Source organism: Boleophthalmus pectinirostris, unplaced genomic scaffold, assembly GCF_026225935.1.
Source record: "Boleophthalmus pectinirostris isolate CB_2022bp ecotype Guang Dong unplaced genomic scaffold, ASM2622593v1 HiC_scaffold_12, whole genome shotgun sequence".
In the NCBI taxonomy this organism is placed as follows: domain Eukaryota; kingdom Metazoa; phylum Chordata; class Actinopteri; order Gobiiformes; family Gobiidae; genus Boleophthalmus; species Boleophthalmus pectinirostris.
The window spans coordinates 24,886,403-24,906,059 of NW_026571018.1; the positions used below are offsets into that span (position 1 = coordinate 24,886,403).

The window sequence follows — 19,657 nt, forward strand, 5'->3', positions numbered from 1 at the left end:
TCTCACAGCCCCACACTACAGCTTTATTTGCACCACATAAACATGCAGATGGAGATCACAAGCCACCTACATGTTTTATGTTGATATGTTGTAAGAAGGCATATTTACCCACAAAATGTGCAGTGTACGGGCTGTGTACCGAACAGTTAGCCTCTTCAGCATTGTAATATGTGTGTATGCAATAGAAGGCAAATTATCATTAATATCAGGGTGTTTTTGTTATCATCTAGTTTACATTAAAGGTCCTATATTAAGATAAATGTACTCTTGTGAGCTTTAATCCATGTTGTAATGTTGTTACCTCATCACAAACATACCTTCAAAGCTCAAAATGCTCTGTTCCATCTTGTGATGTCATGAAGTGGCAGTTTTCAAATTTACCTTTGCCTTTAGTTCAGTAGAAAGGGGCAATTCCAGGGATGGAAATTTCCAAGTGGTTCTAGTGAAGGTGGAGCTTGTATTAACACATGACATCACAAAGTGGAACAGAGTGTTTTCAGTTTGAGAGAAGAACATATAGAAATGTGGAGGACTTGTGTGTTAAACAAAAGAAAACACTTTCTGATGAAGTAAAAGAAACAGAAAACGCACACCAAAATTCTTGTACAGATGCAAATGCAAGGAGCAGCAAGACAAAAGTGAAACTGCGTAGCACACTCAGCCTTTGTCAGATATTTTTCTTGCTTTTTTTAGTGCAGTGGTCCAAAGCAAGAAAAATATCTGACGAAGTCTTTTTTTGCCGAAACTTTATTTTAAAAATAAAAAAGCTTTTGGACATCGGCCATCTGAGTGTGCTATGCATTTTTTCCCTTTTATGTTTCTGATGAAGTAACAACATTATAACATAGATCAGAAAATCGCATAATGCGGCCCTTTTAATAATTTATTGCTGACATTGCTTCACATGTAATTTGGCAAATTTACCACAGAGGAATGTCCTGTCATCTAATGGACAGGTAGCATAACAAAATACTCAGCCTGTGGTTAGTACTTCATTGGTCCATAATTAAATTTAACACTATTTAACCTGGAACAAACTACAGCCATTTGGTCCTCTGCATTATGGATTTAGTTTATTATGAACCACACAAAAACACCACTCAAACACAAAGACACTGGTTAAACTGAGCTCACTCATCATCAAATCTATTAGCATGAAGTAAATGGTGTTTCTAATGCAAATACATGTTCATGGTTGGTTAATGTTCAGCCTGATGTGTCATGTTTTTTTGTTTTTTTTATCCTAGCACTTAGTCATCCCTGTAATTACCTTCCATATTAGGGGTGCTTTTATTATATGGCCACACATGCATACATAATACAGTTGTGGTTTACGTCTGCTTTTATTACAGCTCCACCGCCAGCTTCTCTCCTTCAATGACCCGTGGCCGGCCCCTCTGTGCCCTGTCCTTTATCTGAGCCCACACACTGTGCATTAGTCCAGAGAGCAGGCAGATGTGTGTGCGTTTTCTGCTAACACACTTTCATAATGAGAAAAGTGCACATTTGAGCCGCTGTAGTCTGGATCTGACTGTCTCATGTCAAAAAGTCTGAGTGTTGGAGAAGACGTTTTTTCCTTAAAGGTGGTGGGTCCGACACCTGCTTGGAGACGTGGAGGTGGACGATGGAGATGTTATTGCTTTGCCTGGAATGTTCCACGGTATGGCATTAAACACATCTATATTCATTACGGGTGTTTCTATTGCTCAAAAATACAATAATTCTCTCTGTGAATAGGGCTGCCTCTCCACAGATTTGACCTGTAATGTAGCCTGTAGTTGTTTCCCTTGAGACAGAAAGGTTTAATCTCTACCTTGGAACATTCTAAACAAAGTAATAACATCTCAGCGGGTGACGGACCCTCCACTGGAAAAGCTGCACAATGAACCTTTAAATAATACATGAGGTTAATAAAAACATTAAACTTGAATAACAAATGAATGCAAGAAAATACCAGTTTATTTCTCCAAACCACAGAGAACTGGCTGTAGACGTGTTGATTAAAAATACCTAAGCTGATCATTGACAATTTGAAACCGCTGGATCACGATTTGAATAATTACCCAGCCCTAGTTATGTTTCTAAATTGAAGTAACAAATCAGCAGCTCAGGGGCCTTGTTGAGGCACTAAGTATTAGAGGAAATGATGCAAGGCAACAGTAACTCCAATACACATTTAAGATGGTAAAATCGAATAAAAAAAACATTAATAACAAATTTATGATGCTGCCCCGGGTATTTTCATGAAAAATGTCTGAAATTAAAATTCACAGATGATAAAACATTATTTATAAGTGCATGCCTTGCCATTAGTCTGACGATACAGTACATATGATATGCATGTCACGATAATATATATCCAGACACTAAATCAAAGGACTATATCTTGCAATTTATCAATAATAACTTCTAATAATATAGTCAAGTACACATTCCTATTGAATGTTATGATGTCACCTGAAACCCACCATTATAGTGACCAGCAAGTCTCAGCCGTTTCTCAACCTTCATCTTTACCTCTCTCTTTTCCTGTAAGCCCCTTTTTAAAATGTAAAATATGTCATGGTCTATACAGTATAATTGGCTGGTGGTGGATTCTTTCTGCAGTGACAGGAGTGATTTTCTTTCATCAGTTTGGGGCGGCCATGCTGAGTTCAGTGGGACACCTGGAGCCGCTGCGTTTCATTAAGTCCTTGTGAGAAGCAGGTCAGAGAGACAGAGACAGCCACTGCCTATAAAACCATTGTACTTCAGCACTGGGGAACAGTCCCCCTCCAGCTCTAGAGGAGAAGACGGCCAGTGATAGTGAGTCTATTAGGAGCCCGCTATTTTCTCAGCTAACCACTTCTGCCATCCTTCACTGTGACTTTGAAAAGAAGCAATGCTGTTTTCTAGGTGCCACTTTTTGGAATATACGGGTAACACAATCCCAAGATTAAGATGCAGATGTCAACATGGTAAAATGTATCTTATTTCAAGTTTGTTATAAGTGAAGGATAAAGATTGACAAGATTGAGAAACTAGAAGTATACTTAATGCATTAATATCCTTCAGATTGCCCTTAACTCTTGACTTAGATGATCTTTCCAAATAGGCCTGCCACAACAAATTTTGATGTACGATATTGCTTAAGAAAATATAGATGTTAAACGATAATATTGAATGCCTTTATACCACTGACATAATAACTCATAATTTCCCCCCTAAAAACTATTCTATATGTACAGTATTGTTAATGAATGAAACACTGCATGAGTCAAAGAAGCTATTTCTTCAACTCACTACAACACAGATCTTATCACAGTGCTGAAAAAATAACAAAAAGTTCCCCACTAATACAAAGAAAAAGTACCGGCAATAAATATTGACCCCCAGAAATGATTGTTCCATCTATCATGTGTTGAACGATAAGTGGATATAACATTTATCGTGACAGGTCTATTTCCAAGACTTTTTATGTTTCACAAATAACTTCATTTATCTATTCCTCACCTCCTCAGTCATACTCAATAGTAGCAAGTTGGCCTAAGGGAAAATGATGGAGGTGTTGAAATCCAGACTAATATAGTGGACCTGCTACTTATTTCACAGTTTTAGGTACTTTTTTGATGCTGTATCATAAGGCTGCACAATGTATTGCAGTCGTTTTAAAATCACGATTGAGTATTTGTATTGTCAAATTGCCAAGAGTCAACTGTAAACAACGAAACGTCTTATTTTAAACAAGTTTAGACCTTCACAGACATGTTCTGAAATGCATGGACTTACTGAATTCGTTTAAAGGGTCCATATTATTAAATTTTCTGATCTATGTTTGAATGTTTCATAATCACGAACATACCTGGCATTGTGTTTTGTTCCATTCACACATGATTAAGACACAAACCTTAGATATTTAGGTTGACATCTTCTCTCAAGCAGACACAACACTCTGTTCAACCTTGTGATGTCATGTGGTAATACAGGAAGTGCTCCACTGTCTATACCAGGGGTGGGCAAACTTTCTGGCTCGCGGGCCACATAAGAGTCCTAAAATTTGACTGAAGGTCCGGACATGTGTTAAGAGCTCGGCTTCATTGCAATCGTATTTATGCTCATGTAGGAATGCGCACTACAACTATAACTCGTAAAAGTCAGAACACATGAAAAGTGAATAAACCTGCTCAACTGCACACCACAGGCGATTGTGAGTCGTGAGTGATTAGGTCTCATTGAGAAACAGAGCCAACGCCACAGAGAAAACCACAGAGTTATGCACTTACGTGTGCAGTAATACCAGACTTTTAAGACGTTCCTTACGCTACGATTAATAAACACAACATCTATAAGTTTATCGTCATTGCTTTTTACCCAAACAAGACGGAAACAGTGCAGCCTTATGTCTTGAACACTTCTACCTCACTCATGGTCTGAATAAACCGCCCGAAAATGACTCCTGTAAGAACACTTTCCCATAAAGCATTGCGGCCAACATAATACGCCGCACCTCAATGTATATATAGTGCGCCATCTACTGGGAAACGCCGGAAATGCCAGAAAAATAAAACATAAACAAGGTTTGTTATTGTAATTTATTCCAGTTCAGTGGGCTGGATTAAAAGGTTTAAAGGGCCACATATGGCCCCTGGGCCGTAGTTTGCCCACCCCTGGTCTATACATTAGATTAATTTGGACAATTTCAGCCCCAGAATTGCCAATCTCTGCTAAACAGGAGTTAAAAGGGAACTGTTAAATTGAAAACTACCACTACATGACAGCACAAGGTGAAAAAGCACATATTGAGTTTTGGAGATGTAGACAGACTAATAACAAAGGGTTACTCAAACATGGATGAAACAAAACACAACTCCCGGTATGTTTTTGAAGGCTAACAACATTTTAACACGGCCAAGACCTCACAAGAGTCAATTTTGCGTAATATAGCTTTTAACAGTCCATATTCCATTCTTTTCCAAAATGTTAATGCTCCAGGACATGTTTGAAATGAGCAGTCTAATAATCCTACAATACTTATGAGAAAGATGGCAATTATTATCTTTTTAAAACCAAACAGCTTTACCGTGTATATTATTGCATGTATATTGCAATTAACGGTAGTACAAATGTAAGAAAAACACCATATATTTTAATTTCCCTTGCTCTGGCCCAGAACATTCTTGTGTAAGAGAAAAATGAAGAGTGTTAAGTGTGAGCTAATTATTTCTTTTGGCCTCAGGTAGTTCTCTGTACCTCGCAAATGATAAGTTGCCGTGCTAATAAAGACTAGAATAACTGCATCTCTTTTTCAGAGCTCAGTGCCTGTGTGCCCCACTAAAACACAACCTGACACTGCTATCAATGCACAAAAACACACAAATATACACACAACTACACACAACTCCACTGTCATAATAACTCCTGTCTAAATCCCATGCAAAAAGCTTTTATTTTTCTGAAGCTAAACGATGTGACAATGAACAAAGACGCACAACTTGCAAGGTCAAAACACAAATTGCCCGTCTCATAAAAAGCCTCCAGTGTTCCGAAGTGAATATGACAATGTTTAAAATATTTTCAATTCAAAAATGTTTCTTGTGTGCACTTAGAAAGGCACTTCAAAATATTACTAATAGATACTGACTGTAAGAACTCAAATTCCAACCACAGTGAGTCACAATCAAGCATACTTTTTGACCTAATCTCAGAGAACAATGCAAAATAATGCTTGTGATTGCTTTTGCTTTGTTTGGTATGTTTCAAAGTATGACATAATGTGCATGTGTATAATGATTAACCCTATGTCTTATCATTAGTCAGATCAGTGGAGACACGTGCCCACAATAAAACACGTGTAACTAAAAGGTAAAAATCTACTATTTTACGTAACAATATCCAAATCTCTCGGTACAATATTATCACGATATGCATGTCATGGTATCGTATTTATTGCAATATTTTGGAAAGGCTGATATAATTGTAGATAGGACACTTTTTTGCTTTTAAAATACCCTGACCAGATTTTGATGTGAATTATTTATCCCAAGAATTCAAGTAAAAACTAATTTCTTCATGTTGTCTGTGCTGAAATGAATCTTGGGATATATAGTTCCCGATCTTTATTAGCTATTGGTACTTTAAAACCAAGCATTTAAGCAAAGGATTTTGCAATCTGATATATTGTGACAGCCCACGATATTACTGTGAGACTTTTGACAATACAACATCACGATATTTCGGTTATTGTTACATTCCTATAAAATAGATATGTTAAAGGGACAGTTCGGAATTTTGGACATAGGGACTCATTTCCTAGTGAGCCAGAGTGCTGGAGACATGTGAAGACACTTTTTAAAATATTTCATCCAGTCCTTGTATTTGCAGAGGTCGCTGGTGCTAGGCTAGCGCATGTCAATGGCCATAGTTAGCCTGCCACTAAAAACAGTCTTTCTCACTCCACCAAGCACCTGAAGAAAATCTATTATGCCAGATTATCGATGCAAATGTCTGTGTTGATAGAATAATGTTTGAAATAAACTAACTTTGCATCGCATGAATCATTGCATGTTGAGGGACTATTTTCTCATATATCGGTCCGCCGCTACCAGGCTTTCTATCAGGAAGTACAACTCGCTGCTGCTGCTCAGACATAAATCCTTCAAATGCAAGGTTGGTTTTACTTCTAAAATGATTCTATTGATTCTATTGTGGAGTGGGTAAGACTGTTTTTAGTGGCAGGCTAACTATGGCCACTGACATGCACTAGCCTAGCACCAGCAACCTCTGCAAGTACAAGGACTGGATAGAATATTTTTAAAAAGTGTTTCCACACGTCTTCAACACTCTGGCTAATTAGGAAATGAGGTCCTATGTGCAAAAATCTGAACTGTCCCTTTAAATGCCATACAGAACATTCCAAACAAAGCAGCAACATTACCATGGAGACAATCCTAGAATCCCCGCTAGAAATGTTCCACAGTGCACCTTTAATAACAGCTAGCTTACCTGTTAGCCTAAAGCCCTGGCAGTAGAACCCTGCAGAGCGATGGCATCTGCTTAAACATTAAGATTAGTGTTATGGCTGAGCGGCTAACAGCTAAGTGCTCGTTTTGGGCTCTGAGCTGCTGAATATGAAAGTGTTTGGTCCTCAGATGTCAAATATTCTGAAGCCTGAATCAATTTCCTGCCTCTTTCGGTGCACATACACATACAGGCGATGTCGCTCACCACATCGCAGCCATGAGAGCCTTGATGCATTCAGAGTATCCGTGCCTGAGCAATTTAGACGATGGGCTTTTAAAAGTTCTCCTCAAAGTAAATAACAGAATACCAAATGCTTCTCACACTTTGTATCAAATAAATAGAAAACTTTCAGACAGCTGTCTATTTTCTCTTGGAAAAATACTGCCATAAAACATTCCCAAAATTGGTACCAAATTCTCTGCCATCTGAACAAAAAGCCGGCTGTAAATCTGCGCAGATCCTGAACAAGTCGCCCTCCTGAAGACAAGGGTCATAAAATAGAGGGAATAGGAGACTGCGAGGGATGAGGAAGGGAGCGAGGGATGATGAGAGAGGGTAAGGAGGCGTTTTACAACATGAGAAAACTTTCTGCTCTGACCTTGGCCATTCTGCACTTGCTTTAAGATTGTTACATTATTTACATTTGGATACATGAAAGCTGATTGGACCCACTACAAATATTTAAGGTAGTACCACTGGGTTCATATTAAAAGCATTAGTGCTGGTAGTGGAAGAAAGGGTTATAACCAAATAATTTATCATAATGACTTTAAGAAAACTTTTACGTTATTTAATACCTAAAAATATAAATTAATGTGTAATGTTTAATACATAATGAAAATAGATTTGTAGCACATATCTTCCTTTAATAAGACACAGACTTAAAATTACCTTAAATAACTTCTAAATAGTAATTGGAAAATCAACTATTGTCATCAGTATGTTCCTCGATTTTAGAGAGAGATATAAAATTACCCTAAGTCAAATAAAATACAGAAATGGAACGGAATCATTGAAATGTGAAACTTAAACCTCTCCGCAGCCCTGAAAGTAATAACGTACAGGTCTTTCTAGTAAAATAAAGAAGAAAAAATCTAATTAAGCCATAGTCCAAAATTTCTCCATCTAGGACATACTGCTATTATCAAATCCTCAATTACACACACACGCACACACGCACACACACACACACGCACACACACACACACACGGCAGTTTTTGAAGTGATATTAAGCATAAAAGACGGGCTCTCTATACTCTCCTCACTTGCACTCCAGTGATATGCGATGGAGAGGACAAAATTGGCTACTTTTGGGACAATGACTTATTTGAAATTCAAACAACTCCCGGTAGTCATCGCAGAGCCTTCGAGGGGAAAGGAGAGGAATCTTTCTCTTTCGTCTCAGAGTGTCGGAGGTGAGCTGCCAACCTGACAGAAAAAAAACAACAGAAAAGCCTGGGCTCCGAACTGGTATGGAGTCTGACTGAGCTAAGGTAATGTGTGTATGCAAATTCTAGAGGATGTTATAGCATGAAGCTGAAGTCATACAAACTGTGCATTTAAAATAATACTTTGATCCAGAAAGGGAAATTCTGTAAGGAAAAAAAACATAACAAGAATAAGAAGATTTTGTGATTGTTATTTTAAATGTGGTAGATTCACACATACATAGAATGATAGTGTGTGTTTAAATATGTTTAAATAATAATGATCATTTATTCATCTAATACTTGCATGAACTGAAAACCAAATGTAAGCAGATATTTACAAATTAAATAATACTAAATAATTCAATGTTTTTATAGCACTTTACCAGCTACCCAAAAATGGCTTTACAATTTCATAGATTATTACACTCCACACGCTGGTATTGTCGCCACAGATGTGGGACTTAAAGATGGGTTAAATGTCTTGCCTAAGGGCACAAATATGAACATTTATGTACCTATAGCAAATTTTCAAGAAAATTCCAGTAACATGAAATAGTCCTGACCATAAACCTATAGGTCAAGCTCATGAGGCTCTGCTCCTATAATATTTTTTGTAAGATAAATTAAATTGAACATGGTCCCTGACAAATAAAAATAAACTAAACATACAGTATTACTACCAAGATATATAACACTCACACTGACTTCTTATCCCACATCTTTTCCACAATATGAAGTTACAAATTGTACACTATTTCTATACGCATTTACCACACCTTTAGGCAGACAATTTGCATGCACCACAAAGACATTTTTCTGTAAACTAATATAACACGAAGCAAGGTTGTCTTCTGAGCAACTGTGGACTTGCCCTCATTCAAATCTGCTCCCCATCAGGCAGTAGAGCAAATTAATCTGAAAGTGAGTGCGCTGGCAGGCGTTTGGGACATGTGGGTTTCCTCTGCACCAGGGGCACTTTGGAGAAACTCAGTCGCAGTGGTGTCATCAGCATGTGCATCCCAATCTGCAGCATTCAGCAAGACAACTCCCTTCGCGCCCTGCACACACACCGAGCCAGGCCCAAAACACAGCAAGTATTCTGGGCCTCTCCGCACTGTGGTAGCCCCTTTTTGCCTATTCTGATAATAGCAGCATCCAAAGTGGCTGTCACAATCCCAAAGCAGAGCAAGAGAAATGACAGAATATACAAGCCTCAAGATGGAAAAAGATGACCAGGTCAAGTTTTTATGGATGGAAAATAGTATTTGGGTGATTTAGAGTAGGGCCGGGGGATATGACAAAAACATATATTGCTTTTTTTTTTTTTTTTCCATAGTCTGAATTATCTCTAAACCACATACTTTTAATGACGGTTAGACCAAACTGACGATCAAAAATGACTCAATCTCAATCTCAATTCGTATTTAATTAATTGCACAGCCTTGATTTAAAGGTCCAAGATTTTTGTATGATTCAAGGTTCTATTGGACATCTTGCAATGTGTATCTGTAAAAACCTCAAAAACACAAACTGGGACAGAACTTGTTCATGTAAAATGTCCACAGAGGGCATTACGACTGCATTAAAAAGTAGTGTATCTTTATGGTAAAATGTAATCTATTAATACATATTAAACTGTGCAGTGGGTGCAATTTGAACTCTGGCATGACCAGATAGTGTCTGGTGAAACTGTCAACCACTATTAATGACAGTGAGGGGCAAACATTTTGAGCTCTGAGGTGGGAGACATCTTAAATACACAAGATTACTGAAGCATGCACCAAAGTAACAAAACACAATTGCAGGTATGTTTTAATAAAAACTAAAAATGTAATTGTTGTGTATACCATTTTGTTTACATTATAAAGCATGCACATTTTTCAATACATTATATTAAAAAGACAAAAAAAAAAAAAGTCAAAATAAGGACATGGGCAGAGGGGTCTAGATTGTTCTCTAAGAACCCCAATTTATATCAGCCGAAGAAAGTTTGTTCAGGGTTAATTTACACTTTAAGCTCTATGCCAGTGTTTACTTGACATAAACGGACTGCACAGTCAGAAAAAGTGACAGCGGCAGCCCACTGGGCAGAGGGATAATGGAAGAAGACTGTGTAAATCCCATATGTGCTTAATCCAGACACTTACAACACTGTGTGATTCATACTCCATTACACTGCGCTAATACAAGCTCAGACACACAGTGCACAATCAATTCAGAGTGCGCTAACCGGCAAAATAACAGCCATGAATCCTCTTTATGTGGTGGTGAGAGGAGAGGGTTCAAAGGTCACGGGTACAGCCTCACAATGTGCTTATTAGTCATTAAACACTGGTGGCTTTGTGCTGCCTCTATAGTCTCCATGTGTGAAGTATTATTATCCCTGCTCAAAGCTCTTCATCTGGAGATTTCCCAATGTCAAGGCAACTGGTAGTAAATGTATAAATCTTATAATCTACAAAGCTGATCATTCACAAGGGCAAGTCAGTGATATAATTTGTAATAAGACTTGTGTATAACTGTATAGAATAACTACTGAATGTTACAAAAAGGTCAATATTATACACTGTACTTGGAGTAACTAAATGAAAAGTGGAATTATTTAATATTCTGTCTGAATCATTTTGAGTTGTACTTTCTACTGTAGAAAAAAAAGCTTAAAAAAGTACAAAAATAATGAATGAGTAATGAAAATCTAACACTTTTAACATAGACATTAACAATCCAAAACTAAAAATTCTATCTTTTAAATGGGCAAAAAGATTAAACTCTTCGAATAGTTACATGCAGTTAAAGTAGTTTATCTCAACCCCTTATAACACCTGAACACAAATACGTACACATTTCACACATTTGTCATGACTTACCTTTCTTGTCCCCAAAAAACAGAGTCTGCTGTGCCGGATTGGACCACTGGAGGGAGGTGTTGTCATTGGACTCCACGCGGCAGGTCAGGTTGGCTGTCCCTCCCTCTGTCACCGTTACGTTGTCGACCAGAGGGTGCTGACCGCTGAGGCCTGCAGCACATTAAACAAGACACACACGTAAGACACATGGGGAACGGACTCTCTAACATATGCTGCTCTTCTATTCACTTCACAGACCAAAGCAGCTATCACCTTCACCGATGACACCAAGAGAATATTACAGAGGCAAAGACTCCAATACGCAAAACAATATGATCACTGACGGAGTAACATGATTATAAATACACAGGTCTCTTCACTGTGGCAGCTGTTTGTAGGTGTAATTTATTCTGCAGCATGTTAATGTAAGTACTGCAAGATTTGAGTGAGTTGTAACTGGAAAGTAGTCCTAGCAGGGTCAATGAATACTTAAACTAGTATAAGAACTAGATATTAGTTTGAACACTAAAATAAATCACATAAATAGGAAAGAATTGCACACTTCTCTAGAATAGTTAGAATGTACTGATCAGGACTATTGATACTTTGCAGTGACATCACACTGGGGGTGTTCTGCGTGCATCTTTTTTGGCCAAATGTTCAGGAGTTACCATGGACACAATGTACACATTAGCAAACACAAACAAAAAATCTTTTAAGATCTTCTGAAAAAATATAAAATTAATTTAAACAACTCATTTTCAAAAGTTTACGATCAGTGTTTAGGTGTTTGAGTTTCAACAGAAAAGGTGAGAGAGACTAACTGAAAAAACTGTCTAAGTCCTCTATTTCTGGTGAGATTGAGTTAAAACAAAACTCTGTCTAATTTGAGTAACAGAGCTTCTAATAGAGTAGTGCTTACAGTTAACATCACACCCCAGGGAAATATTAATGGCATCAGCTGCAAAGTATCAAGAGAATCACAATATAATATTAAAGAAAGTACTGTTATTGTGTGTTGGGACTGATATTATATAGTTTTTTTTATCCTTAATGTGGTATCAAAATCTATATTGAGTATTTTCCTAAGTCCTCTACAACAGATAAGGCACATCGCTGAGGCATTCATTCTCATTCTCAGAGGAGAGACAGAACAGAAACACCAGCATCATTAAGACCACCAGTACCACAGGGACACGGTCATAATGTAATGGTTTGTCTGGATTGTGGAGAACTGTCCAATCCCACCCCGACAAGCGCTAGACTTTAAAAACGGCTAATACCCTAATTACAGAGCAAATGTTCAGTAAAGAATGACCGGTCACTGCTGTGCGCTAAATTGGAGCCTAACATGGGGAACACAAGGGGCAGTTAGCCTGCAGTAGCAACCTTGAAACCTCAACTCCACAGGGAGCACCAATTAAAAACCATCCTCTGTGGAATTGTGCCCATGTTTGTCTGTGTAATTGCTGCAACGAATTAGAAAAAAAGAACAATGAGATGGGAGAGAATAGCACGAGAAGAGCAGAGAGCTAGTTTGGAGTTCAGGACAATGGACAGGTCGTTCTGTGGCTCTGGCTGCGATTTAAGCACCACGGACAGCTCCAATTACTCTAACGTGTGTATGATGACAGTATTTAAGGAAATGTAGTGGTATTTCTGGAGTCACACTTGGCCTGTAGCAGACTATCAAAGAAATAGCATCAAATATGAAGCAACACACACCACATATATAGCAAAGATCTTCAATATGCACCAGAAAAAAACAACAACAACTAACTGTCATGGTAAGGAGAACCAAGCTGTTATAAGCCTACAGCTACTCTGATTTGATTTAATTGACAGTATTAATAAATAACTGTATATTTTGACTCTACTTTACATTTGGTGCATGAATAATACAAGTAAAGTAACATGAATTATTGGTCATTTCAGCACCGTGGACAGCTCCCCTGTTTCTACGTGTGCTTGTATGTAGTGTTGTATAAGGAAAGGCTGAAGGCAGGCAGGTAAATAATAATAACCATAAATCTGTGCCTGCCCGGACCCCCACAGGACAGGTTTTAAAGAGAGTGTGAATAAAGGCTTAGGTGAGAAAGATTATTCAATGCAGCAAACTCGACGTAGAGTCACAGCCCCTCTAGTCAGGATCACGACATGCAAACAAACACATCCAAGGAACAGGTCTATAAAGAAACACATATAGGTTTGCTACTGTGATGTGACCATTTACTAATACTATATAAAAACTTTCTTCTATACATTTTCTAGTTTTATAAGTAATGGTAAAAAATGTGCTTTTCTAACAAATAATTAGTCTATATTTTGATACAAGATTTTCTTATAAATAGAGCAAAATAGAGCAGATAGCAACTTTACTGTAAAAGAAAGAAAGATAGAAAACAAATAGTTATTGGTAGTTATTGGTACGGATTGAATAAATAATTCAATGCAAAGCGCTCTGGGTGTCTTTACAGGTGCTATATAAATCCAATGTATTATCATCATCATCATCAACCAAGTGCACAGACAGAGAAATTGTAATACCTTTGTGGTGGCCTAACCTCTTCAAATCCTGTAACATTTCATTTGGATTCGTTCTATTTTTAACTGAATTCTGCTCACAATAGACTGGAGACATGCACAGACTGCTTGGTGAATCTTGACACACTGGCCGAGTTGCCAGGAGCAGAGATGGGCCGATGGAGGAGAAAAGCGCAGGTACGGCTGGAGCACGGGTCATTTCCACTGTTGATTAAGGCCTCCCGAGGTTAATCATGCGTGCCACAGATAGAGCATGAGGAGTCGGCAAACGCTGGAAAAATGGATCTCTGCTACGGGAGCCTGGAAGGATGTTTTATTCATGAAAGTTTTGCATGAAGCATGATCTGCTGATGATTTAGTGTTCTAGCGCGCCTGGCCTTGGTCTCTTTATTACATTCTCTTTTTAAATCACTTACTGTCCCCCATTTTTCTCTCTGACGCACCCGGGCAACATGCAGCGCAGCGTGAGGCATTTTATTCCCTTTGTGATGGTCACAATAGTGTGTTAAAATCAAATGGGGAGAGCAGGCGTGGCTGAGGCGATCTGCTGGAGAAAATGAACTATAATTTGAGATGATTATTCTAGTGTTGCCATTTAGGAAGACAGTCATCAGGGATTGCATACGTTTAAAACTGTCAACAGCTCAGTCTAAACAAGTCTGTGTCACCGCTGATTGGCTTTTCACAAACAAGAAAACAAGACACGAGTGATGAGTTATGATAAACACTTCACATGACTGCCTCTATAATGGAGATGCAAAAGTTAGTTGGTGTGTACATGTGGCAAAATAAACTCTAGACAATAATGAGACCGATGACTTGTTCTATAAAACAACAATAAAAACTCTTACTAAGTAACCTCCTTGCCACTGTCCAGACTATTCCGACTAATTGTGGTATACAAATGTCAAAACCACTGATGCATCCTGTTGTGGTCGCATTGTAAGTTTCCATTGACATCTTGAGCATCAATCTCCCATATTTAGTCTCAGGCACCGTTAGGCTGAGCTACAGTCATAGCACAACAAGGCTGTTTAATTGGACCATGGCACTGGTATACTGTACAGTCACAGGATTAGCATTGATTTATTGATGGAGGGACGCTTCACTGGGCGACACGCTGGCACAAAAGGTGACCTGTCACAAGTCAGAAAACTGGATAGGTATTTTGAAAAAGTAAAACATTTTTGTACACTGTATAGTGCAGATTCTTCATAATACATTCTAGACCTGTTTGCATAGTTACAGTGTGAGCAACACGCTTTGGGATTTGATTAATAATAACTAACAAAATACTCAAGTGACCTTAACATGTAATTACAACTATGAGGTGTTAAAAAATGTCTATAGAAATTTATAGTAAAACTACAATAATGGCCGAATAGGTAATGACCATATGAAATCCATTTCTTCCATGTGTCTTCTTGATCATCACTATGTTCACATCTTCTCTCAGTCTTCTGTAAGGCTCTCCTCTAACTCTAGTCTGGGGAAGCCTGTGCTTTAGTCCTGGTCGGGAGTCTGCTGCTACAGCACCAGTGGGACCGTGAAGGCCAAAGGGTGCACCATGATGGTTATATTAGAGCTCTGCTCCTGTGTGTGCGTCTAATTGGCCAGTGGAGTAGGCTCTTGGCCGCTCCCCCTCGGCCACCCAGACCTGATTTAAATGTATCTCCGGAGGCAGCTGTTCTCTCCTGATTTCCATGTCTAAATTTAGGTCTTCCCTCGCTTCTCTCCTAACACCTACTTTCACTTTCTTGCTCTGTCTTTTCCAGTTCACTCCTAAGATGATCCCTGAAGGTAGCTCTTTCCCTGCCTTCGTCTCACTTTTTCATAGTTATAGGAGTCTTCCAGGGAGGCCCTAGATGAGAGCTGTGCATTTTGATCCCACACAATCATAGCACCCCAGTCTAACCATGTAGGATCAAGCCATGTCAACTACACCCTCCTCTGCATGAATTACATTATGACACAATATAATTGCCTCAGCATTATTTAGTTGCAATTAAATTATGTGGTTAGTCCAAGCCATTTAACACACAGTTCCCTAATCAGAAATCTATTAATTTAATTGTTTCTTACTGTACACCAATGTACAGTAAGAAACCACTGTAGGCTCAAAAATGTATTGTGTGTATGTATACATGATTCCAACCAAATAGATTTTTATATATTATGTCCCTATAATATGATTCTACAATAAACATTTTATTTCTATCACAAATATTGTCATCTCAAAAATCTAATCCAATACCTGGCTTTCTGGATAATAACTTCAGGAATAACCAAAACACATGTCAGCAGCATTGAAAATCATTCTCTTATTTTGGTCCAGGTGACCTTTAAAGCAGTAGTAGACTCTACCCATAAAGCCCATTGCACTGGCATAGGAATAAAACTCTTCATATTGGGTGGCAAGGGGTTTCTACCATCATGCATCTCATTTAAGGTGGTTTTACAATTATCCTGATTTGTTCTGGTCTGTGTTCCAGTTTAGACCTGAGACATGGGTTTGCCCTCTTCTAGTCTGGATTTAGTGTGTGTGACGTGTGATGCACCCTGTTGACTGTCAAATGCTAATATGACGACTTATACTCAAACAAGAAAAGTTGCATGACTAAACTGACTCAAACAGAGAGTTTCTTTGTCACAGTGAGGGTGAGTTCACACTTCACCATCACCACGTCAAAATTATGACTCAACTGGGACAAAACCCAGACCTAAATTTGGACAAGACATGACTAAACTCGGACTAGAAATGGACCAAACCAAGTCTACATTAAGTCTACAATGTGGTTTCCAGTGTGGTTTTTAAAAGATTTGCCATGTTATAATGCTGTTACCACATGAAAGACATACCCACAGTTGTGTTTGTTTTATTCACAAACACATGTTTGAGTAATCCTTTATTATTAGTCTGTCTACATTTCCAAACCTCAAAATGCTCTGTTCCACCTCGAGATATCATGAAGCGAAAGTTTTCATGTTAGCAGATACCTTTAAATTTACTTGAGTAGAGATGGCAATTCCAGCACTGAAATTATCAAAATAATTCTAGTGAAAAACACAGTGGAGCAGAGTGTTTTGAGTTTGAGAGAACTCAGCCTGAATATGGAGAGTTTGTGTGTTGTGTGAATGAAACAAAACACAACTCCGCGTCTGTTTTTATGACTAAACAATACTAACATAAAATCAGAAATAGCGTAATAGGGGTCCTTTAAGTCTACAAAACTAGGACCAAAAAATGTGGACGCACCCTAACTTACATGTGAACAAAATAAAAGAGAAGATACATAAAATTGTTATATTACTGCTCTGGTTCTTAAAAATCCCTGTTAACTGTACATGGCCATTGAAAATGACTAACACATGTTGTCCTAATCACCAGTGAAGCCTATCTAATCCCCGTCCCCACTTGTGTCCACAGCAGAGGCGTGAGTGCCACTGCTCAAAACGCGCTTCCACTCAGGAGATCATGAATGAGACGGAGAGGACGCGATGAGACATGACAGCTTTGCCGCCAGCGCTTAGTGTCCGCGCGTACACAGGTGCTACGCAGCTGGACTCTCGCTGACTGATTCTGAGTGTCAGGCTGCGCGGCACGAAGGCCCACCCGCCATCGCAAAACAAGCGCCCCCAAGGTCAACAGTTCGATCTCCTCAAGAGCTTTTCTGAATTCATCATGAGAATGGGAAGAGCATCCTGTCAGAATCCTTGAGACATGGGACAACCTTGACACCTGCTCTCACACGAATGTTTAATGTGATGAAAAATGGATGGAAGGAATGACGGAGGGGAGGCAGTTTTTTACAGACAAATCAGTGAAAACATCAAAAACAGTAATAATAAAATAAAATAGTAATTGTAATTTCATCTAAACTTCAGTGAAACTGTTTCCCTATATCTTCCTATAATCTATCCTTTCCAGAAGACTGGGTCGTGACAGGTGGGTCGCAAGAGATTTTTTTTGGGTCGCCTTGCTCTGATCTGCATGTAGTTCTGCAATATACAGTTCTGCCTGTACGCCTGATCTGCTGCTGCGCTCTCTAGAATAACTACAAAAACGCAGACAGGCCCACCTATCTCATTAGAAATGTTGAAATGTTAAGACATGTTTTGCATAATTTCTAATCTTATTGTAATTATTTTATTGACTATTCCAATATTGCTGGTTCAACTGAATGTTGAAAAGAAAAAGAAATGGGCTACATGTAATGACCAAACAGGCTAATTATTTATTTCTGGTTCAGTTGTTTAAAAACAAACAAAACAAAAAAAATTGTTTTATGGCTGGTTCAAATTTTTAAAACTTGAGTAATACTAATTGTCCATCTTTATTTAGTGAGTTACGAATAATGTCTACTGACTTGGGTCGCAAAGGTTTGTGACTTTTAAAATATGGGTCCCCAGAAAAAAAAGTTTGGGAAACACTGCTATAGTCACATTGTATCAATGACACAAAGCATATTTATACAGACGAAATCACAACATTCTATGGACCAATCATATTAAATACAGATGGGTCGAGTTTGCGTGTCATTAAAATGATCATGTTCAACATTTGTGAATTTACCTTTTGGATATTTCACTGGAAATGACATTGGCATCCATTGATACTTTACAGTGACATCACGCTGTGGCAAACATGTTTTAATATATGTCTGAAAACTCAAGAAAAAAAATACAAAATTGATTTAAACAACACATTTTCAGAAGACTGATCAATACAAGCATTCAAGGTCCTGATTACGAAAGATTAAGTGACTAACTGAAAAACTGTAGGTTAATGCTTTAATTTTATGTGAGAGAGACTTGTTTAAGCACACAAATCATCTCACCTGTTATAGCTCCAACCAAGTCAGCTCTTTCTGATCAGATTGTGTTCAAATAAAGCTCGGATTAGGTCTAACTACTGACAGAGTTTGAGTAGTTAGCTTCACATTTTGATCTCAGCTTGACATCAGCTGCAAAGTATCAACAGGGAAGTGGCTCTGTGGCCCCGCATCTAGTTTATGACGTCACATCATCATATTGAAGACTAGCTGAACTTGAAATTTAAAGCTCCAGAGAAAAGTTAATGTCTATTTGTGTCTTTGTGTGAAAAGCTGCTCCACTTTTTCACACTGACTCCTATTTCGCAGGAACATATACACACATCCTGACCTTTTTAGCGCCTCACGCTGACATCTTTAAATTCACCTTGAATCTCAACCTGCTTTATCAACATCCTTCACACAAATGACATTGCACCTTCCCATGAACTGAGCTAATTGCAGTGTGCTAAGGGTGTATAGTTTTCAATGGGAACACAGACAGAAGGCAGAGCACAGTATGTGGCCTGTGAGTGTGTGAAGATGCCATGGCTTCAAGGGTTTAGATTACAATTACAAAGTGTTCTGAGCAGGAGGGGTTTTATCATTTATGCACACTTTGTTTACGGTTTAATGATGAGACACTATCAAGCAAATATTCATTAATAGGTGAACAGAACATAGTGAATTACAACACAAGATTGCATTGTACTTTTTAGATGAGTGTTTAGACAGGAAAAATAGACAAACATAATAGTATTTTATAGATTACCCAGTGTACTATAATTCACATAGATTTTTTTTTTAACCATTATTTGCTGAAGTATGAGTTTTACAATTACAAACAGAACATCGTGTCTGATTAAAAATGCATTGTTAGCTGTTAATAATTGATTGTATTAATATTTCAGCTCACAGTTAAAGTTCCACTGTGCTCCTGAAACAATTAGTCAAATAAATAATTAGAAGAGCTCACGTTATCAATCCTTCCGTGATTTAATTGGAATTTACACTGTAGGGCAGAAC

General features: G+C 38.2%; 1 protein-coding gene across 1 annotated transcript in view; it reads right to left on the bottom strand.

The window, feature by feature from the left end:
* The window catches only part of cadm2a (cell adhesion molecule 2a), a 241,266-nt gene that overhangs the window by 43,336 nt on the left and 178,273 nt on the right, over window positions 1–19,657 (bottom strand). Inside the window, exon 2 of the mRNA XM_055148857.1 lies at window positions 11,298–11,447. Within this exon, the coding sequence (XP_055004832.1) occupies window positions 11,298–11,447 (150 nt within the window). The remainder of the gene's footprint in view (window positions 1–11,297; window positions 11,448–19,657) is intronic.